At 34.2% G+C, this 7500-nt stretch overlaps 1 protein-coding gene across 3 annotated transcripts in view; it reads left to right on the top strand.

The window, feature by feature from the left end:
• LOC135205605 (uncharacterized) overlaps positions 1 to 7500 on the top strand; it is an 80233-nt gene that overhangs the window by 61210 nt on the left and 11523 nt on the right. For all 3 annotated transcript variants that reach the window (XM_064236390.1, XM_064236399.1, XM_064236408.1), the window contains exons 3-4: positions 5972 to 6038; positions 6401 to 6628. In XM_064236390.1, the coding sequence (XP_064092460.1) occupies positions 5972 to 6038; positions 6401 to 6628 (295 nt within the window). The remainder of the gene's footprint in view (positions 1 to 5971; positions 6039 to 6400; positions 6629 to 7500) is intronic.

Genomic DNA, 7500 nt, shown 5'->3' with positions numbered 1-7500 from the left:
CCTACCAAACTCATCAAACACTGTACGCAAAAAAACGCACATCTCACCTAAGCAAATATGAAAATTCAAAGACGAGAACACAGACTCAGCAGAGGATGATCGTGGTATAATGGGATTGGAAGAAGGAGTTTAAGCAGTAGGTCTTGAAGTGAGGAAACGAGACGTCTTGCGAATAGAAAAGGGAGATTATTTGCGGAATAGTTGCATGACGAAAAAACCAAGCTCGTTAACACAACGGGTAAGGTCGTCGAAACGTAGCTGCGAGAGGGACAGATGGAAAATGATAAACTGTATACAGTAAGTGAACCCGAATAAAAGCTTAGTTAAAGAAAGTAAATACATATATTTGTATGTATTTATCTGTCTATTCGCATGTCTGCTTCACCAACTACACACATACTTAAATACACAGATCCATACTCATTTATGTAAATGAATAAATGAATATAGATATATATATATATATATATATGATATATCTATATATATATATGTATATATGTATATATATATTATATATATATATATATATAATATATATATAGTAATATATATATATATATAATGTGTGTGTGCAATCAATCCGCATGGAGGAATTGTGAAAAGAAACGTCGCCAGACAATTTCGTCCTCCGACGGACCTTAACGAAGGCGGTTAGTAAGGAAGAAAAATGCTGATAGTTGAAAGAATTCAACAAACGAAAGTTGAAATTCATAAATATAGTTCAAAGGTATTTTCAACTGTAGAAAGTGCTAAGAGACATATTACCAAACGATACTCAACGTCTTTAAAAGATAATTACCCAGGAGCTGTCGTGATGCAAACAAAACAAAAGTACAAAGAATGCTGACAGAGATATTTATCAATTGAACCCCACTTCGGTCACAGAGGCCCTCGATTTGTTATATTTCTCCTTCCCCTGAATGTTTACTTGTGTGTATTCTTTTGGAGTTTTATTGGGTGTATATTCTTTAGCGTTATCATACAAATTATGTACTTGCCCAATGACGTAAAAGCTTCAAATATACATATGGTCAAAAAAAAAATCTTCAACAAAAAAAATTTATTATTCGGGTTTCTTTTTTCTTCTTTAAATGAAGATTCGATTTCTCTCTCTTGTGTGTTTTTTTTTTTTACTCTACCTCCAGCAGTCTTTTCACTTTCCCCAGAATCTCTTAGCACAAAAAATAGGACAAGACACATGAAAGTTCACGACTATATTCTCAGAAGAAAGAACTGCCAGTTTACGTTTATGATTATTCTGAATGAGTCAGCAGAATGGCCTGTTTACCAAGGAATTGGAAATAAAATAAGAATTCTTAGTCATCAGTCTTGATTACGGCTTGCTTTGGCAGGATAACTTTTGCGAATTAATATTCTTCCAAGCATTTCAGAAAAACATGAAAAGATGTGAAATGCCAAGTCATTCTTGAAAATACTTCGATAGAATATCGAAATGTATTCGGTTAAAGAAAGAAAAGAGTATATCTGTTTTTATTTTTTTTATGAATGCTCGCGCAAACAAATCAACAATAAACTAAAGTTAAGACCATTAAATTAGTCAACAGAAGTAGTTTTGCCAGTTTCGCTTAAAGTGGAAGTAGGGAGAAAAGCGTTTTGAACTGTGAGTCTTATTTGATCTGCTTTAGGTTACAGACCGAGCTCAGTGCCTGAAATTTCTTATTAGCTCTAGACCTCATATAATGTTAATAAGTATCACTTGCTCTACATATAAAAAGAACTAAACATGCATGCCAATCTTAGGACAAAATCAGAAATGAAATTACTTCCGCTCAGAGCGTTCACGATGATTGCTTTATTATGAAAAACGAACAAGTTCTCAGATTTTTTATGATCGGTATTTAGTTTCTGGATAATTTTTATTTGTTTGCTACTTACCGAATATATCTAGTAAATTTTATTTCTCGCTTTTTTTCTATTTTAAAACAGTTTGAAATGAGAGAAAGAGAGAGAGAGAGAGAGAGAGATAGAGAGAGAGAGAAGAGAGAAGAGAGGGAGGAGAGAGAGAGAGAGAGAGAAATTGTTAATGACTTTGATGACTATGCTATGATATCATATTTTATCTGTAAAATTCAAATTATACACCGATTTTGACCCTGTATTTGATTATGACCTCTATAGGCGCTCTACTAGCCTGTTTAAGTAGCACGGAAAAAGCCGCTATTCGGAAAATAGAGAAGAATCTCTACAAGTGTAACGCTGCTGAAGTAGCCATTACTTTTAATAAAGTATCCTTGAGAGAGGGTCTGCTTCTTAAGTACAATAATAATAATGATGATAATAGAAATAAATTCATGACTGAAGAACTCTGCATCAAAGGCATGCTTGGTATGAAATAATACCCGTCCTCCTCCCTCCCTCCCTCCCTCCCTCTCCGAGGGGGTTTCTGAGAGGTCTTATTATGATGGTTTCAGCAGGACGATCTAATCACGCAAAATATTTGAAGGCGGCTGAAGTTCTGCTTGTCACCACTCATGCATCAGTAAGGCTCAGGATATTTTAAATGTCGGCGAAGTAAATAAATTGCCAACGATCCTAAATGATGCCTTTGCGCATCTTCATAAATCAGCAACAATGATAGTTGGAAATAAAATAATAGTGACTTGCAGAAATCATTCAAAATAATGAAGCTCTCTCGCCTATTTCTCTAACCTTCACTAGATACATAAAGGCTGAATCTCCAGCGCTCATAATCTCAAAAATATGGTCTTTTCCGTTTAGGTTACCCAAAGGGTTTGCATTTACTTTTATGAAGCAACTTTGCATTTGCTTATGTGAAACGCACAAAGAATTTTCTATAAAAAAAAATGTATAAGATAAGCTTCTCAATGAATAACGCTGACCACACAAAAAAAAAGTTAGGAAACGTAAGGAGACTAAATCTATGTGACAAAAATGCTTTCCCTACAAATATTCTCTTGTAGTATATGAGCCGCCCAGTAGTTCCCTTGACAAATCTGTAAATGGAATTCTAGCAGCACAAAAAATCAATCTAAATTAAGTTAATTTCTATTTAGGTGCCTTTAAATAAATCAACGGATTTTAACAAAATAGATTTTCATTTGGATTTCAAATATCAAGATAGTCAACTCAAATCCAACAAGTCGGTTAACACCTTCCATAATCTTTCTGGAAATTGCTTCAACACATTAGGAAACATAATGCGCTATAATGATTGTTTTCATCACCATATATAAAAAACCAGCACCTTTATTTCTGGTGATAAAAATTCATTTTTCGGTGTGGTTCGGATCCCACAATAAGTTTTAGGTCCCGTGCTAAGTAACCAACTGGTTCGGGCCAGGAGCTGTTAATCAGCTCAGTGGTCTGCTTAAACTAAGATATATTTAACTTACACTATATTCGCAGGCTTTTCTCTATGGCACCTTTGTTTATTTTGATTTTTCGTCTTTCATCCATAAACAAAATTTTGACAGCTATGGAAACAGCACACGTTGTCTCAGACTTCACAAGCAAGTATATCTTGTGACCACATATTCTAACATACTTAATGTTCATGTTATTTGCCACGAGGTGCCATATTTATAGAAGAATTCATTTTAAAAATAAAAGTGCATCCATTAGTGCATTTCATTTTTACAATATATCTTACAAAGAAGAGAAGGAGCGAGAGATGATTAAATAAGGTTTATATATTTTTTTTTTCATATACCTTGATCTAGCTTTTTTCAAAGCGCACAAACGTTCATCATAATTAAATAGCATGATTTGAAAACCTTCATTCAGCGTTGCAAGATTTGAAAGATGCGTAAATCCTTTGGTATCTAAAGATGATAATAATGGAAATAATTGCTTTAGACAGCTTTATTTTAAATGAAAAGTTGAAAGTGAAATTAATGCGAAAATGTTTTAAGAAAAGGCCAAAAAGAAAAATGAAAATCCTTTTAAGAAAAGCTCTAAGATGATAACTAGTGATCATCCATGGGCTCTCTGTATGTGCAAAAGAAATAAATAAATAAATAAATAAATAAATAAATAAATAAATAAATAAATAAATAAATAAATAAATAAATAAATAAATAAATAAATAAATAAAAAAGTAAATTAAAAACAAACTGAAATACTTCTCATGTGCTGGTTATTATTCTTTTATTTTTACTGAACATTTGTTTAATACTTGATTTTGCTTCTCAGTGTGGTAACTTACGCTTGAAGTTCTCTTATCATTCATTATATGATAAGTTACAAGCAGTGAAAACTATGATTGATGTGACTTGAAAATAATTTATTACTTAGGTAATATAAATCAGTAATGATGCATGTTATTAAAAGGACATTTCTGCATTGCTATATTAGTTACAAATTTAGGTATCAGATAAAGTATGATCTAAGCGCAGGTACAATCACACCTTCCCAGTCACGAAGCTATTTCCTTTACATGGTTAATTTCACTCGTATAATCTGTTCATAGAATGTTTATCACATGAGGGAGTTGCGGAAAATAGTAAAACTATATTTATTTGTCTTTTGGAAAATTAAATTGCACTGTAAGAAAAAGGACAAATAGCTAAAGATAGAATTATAACGGATGTTTAAATATGAGGATAAGAAAATATTAAATAATAATAAACAATAAGCAATGGCTAGAAAAACCAATGAAAATGGCAGACTTATGATATCAGATCCCATACCAAGACTCCACAATTAGCAAAATCCACATTTGCAGTCCCTTGTAGAAAATCTAGGTTAAGGCCAAAACTTAGCAGCGGACCCCTGGCAGTTTACTCTTCGATAGATTGCCAATGTCTAATTTTCAAAACTTGCCAAATACGAAATATATATATGTATATATTATATATATTCCAAAGGCTTTTGGGAATTCCGAGGGCTTCTAGGGATTCCGGAGGCTTCCGGGAATCCCAAAGGTTTCAGGGAATTCCGAATGATCAGGGCTGACCGCAAAAATACCCATTTCTACCTGCAATGCTGCCTTTTGTGCCTTCAATTGAAATTCACTAGCCCATCACACTTTCTTCCTCCACATCCTCCTTGAAGAAGGGTGAATCTGGGCAGTCTCCCCTAACTCCTTGTATACAGACGAAATTCAATATAATACTTGAAGTTTCCCAAGGTTGGACAAGAACCTACAGGCCCATCAGTAAAACAGCTCTATCGGTTCAGTTATAGTACATGTATCCCAGTTGCACAAGAGCGCTTGATCTTGTTAGGTAGTCACTAAGTAGGGAAAGACCCTCTCTCCTACGCCCCTCTTTAATCCCTAATGGTAATAAATTGGTCCGTCAGCTGTTAAGCACTTACGTGAGATTCCGCACCGGTGAAAAGTACTTACAGACAACAGACAGACAGACCAAACTTCCGTTTTTTGTAGTAAGATAACAGACAGCTAACGGGCAGGGAGGACTATAAAATTCTAGGTTCTACGTCTATAGTTTGATTAGCCTTATCGTCCACCTACAGGCATGCTTCCTGTAAAAGTTTTGGCTGTTAGTAAGCAAGCAGCCAAATCAAATTTTCTTATATAAAAATTAATGAACAGCTTTTCAGCACCTGTGAAAAGCAATTAACCAAGAGTGGTTGACAGCTTTTGATCATTTGCTCATGTGGGAAGAATAATGCAAGTATAAAATTCGAGATAGAGAGTGTTAATTTTAACGTGATTCATCAGAGCTGAGGCTGACTTAAGATTTATTGATTCATTGCAATATTTCAAAGAAAAGATGAAAATGAAACATGAATATTGTAGGCCTATACATTCTCGTAACTGACCGGGTAATCAGGATTTTCATGGCCATTTACCGATGAGAATTAAGCAATGAAGTTATATATTGAAAATGCCTTTTTGATTATCAGTCGTACTATTTGAGGTACTTTATCTCCATTTCACTTGACAAGCTCGAAGATAATCACTTTATATTAATTATATTTCAAATACGATAACACAATCTGATTTTCCTTATGCTATCACCAGACAATACGGAGTAGAAGTAAACGCCAACTGAATCCACTGATCCCGAATTCCATCGCTCATTATCCAGGTAACTGTGAGCATTTTTTTATATTTGGAAATCTTTGCTAACTTGAGCATCGCACAACTTAATTATAGAAATTCTATAATAGAATTTATTTTTCTACTTAAAAGTTTTTGGGTATTTTTTATTACGTTGTTCAACACATGGAATTTCCTTCAGTTCTTTTTTTTTTCTTAGGTAATAGAAGTTTGGGCATTCCAATACTCTCATTTCGATTACAGTGCATTCATGACTTAATACCTGTAAAGTTAATTTAGCATAATGTCCAAGGTAAAGAGGAAATGGAACCCATTGTGTAAAAACAATGAAACAAATTTCCAATGTGTTCTCAAAGGATACAATGAATAAAACTATCTTCAATTTTGCAGGCATCAGCCAGCCACCGATTGACAAATGCCCCAGGAATGAAGTCCTCTTCGGTGATGGCAACTGCTATCAGCTCTTGACCCAAGGTCCGTGTGCCATTCACGAATACTTGGTACTGAATCCCAGTAACAACGGCCCTTACTGCGTGGAAAGGCTCTGCTTCCCAGACAGGATCTTTGTCTTCAGTGACCAGCTCTGTCATGATCCTCGGACCACAACGGTGTGCCCACGTGAGTTGCCTTAGGAGTTTCCTAACTATCAAACTACATTTTGTCTCCTTTACTTGACGGTACGATTGGTTTGCTTAATTCTTTGGCAAGTCTTTGCGTCAGAATTATATTTTTCTGTATTTTGATCGGTTTTTCTGGTTTTATAACCTTAAGCAAAAGACATGACGTCCCGATAACTGGTTATCAGTGTAGATATCAGTGGAAAGTATGGGTAATGAAATCCATATTTCTCTTCCCCTTTTAAAGTAGTAGATGGCGTATTGGCCTTATCACATATTTAAAAATCTTCAGATGAAGGTTTATACACGTATTACGTTACTTAACATCAAACCTTCTTTGCTTCCTATTGTTACGATAATATAAAGGAAACCAGGCGGGGGATTTGTACTTTTCTCCTTGTCCAGCATCTGGAAAATATGTTGTTTTAAATGGTGACTACCGTAACTACGTATTCGAAGAAAAAGCCCTTTCACTGAAGACATGGTAACATTATAAAAGTCAGGCTGGTTGCAGATCATCAGTAATATTTTATCAATTACGTTCGTTCTCTAAGCTTTAGAGATAATCAAATTCCTTTGATGGACGCAAAGGTTGGGAGCGCATTCACTAAAGTCAAACAAGATGAAAAAATGACATGATACATGAATTGAAAGGAAACGAAATACAAATGGAACTACTTTTAAAATATCTTGTAGAAAGAGGAAACGTGCGACAATTATTTCGAATAGAATATTTTACTCTTTGCTTTCATCCCTTATCATTAAATAGTTTTTTTCAGTACGCATGGTTCTTGGGAGTCAGTTTTCAAAAATATTATGAAAATAACTTATCAAATTACATTTCAGATAAAATTGACATTTCAAATATTGAAT

The sequence above is a fragment of the Macrobrachium nipponense genome, chromosome 11 (genome assembly GCF_015104395.2).
Source record: "Macrobrachium nipponense isolate FS-2020 chromosome 11, ASM1510439v2, whole genome shotgun sequence".
Lineage (NCBI taxonomy): Eukaryota > Metazoa > Arthropoda > Malacostraca > Decapoda > Palaemonidae > Macrobrachium > Macrobrachium nipponense.
The sequence above is the reverse complement of the archived record's forward strand: the minus strand, read 5'-3'. Positions and strand labels throughout refer to the sequence as shown.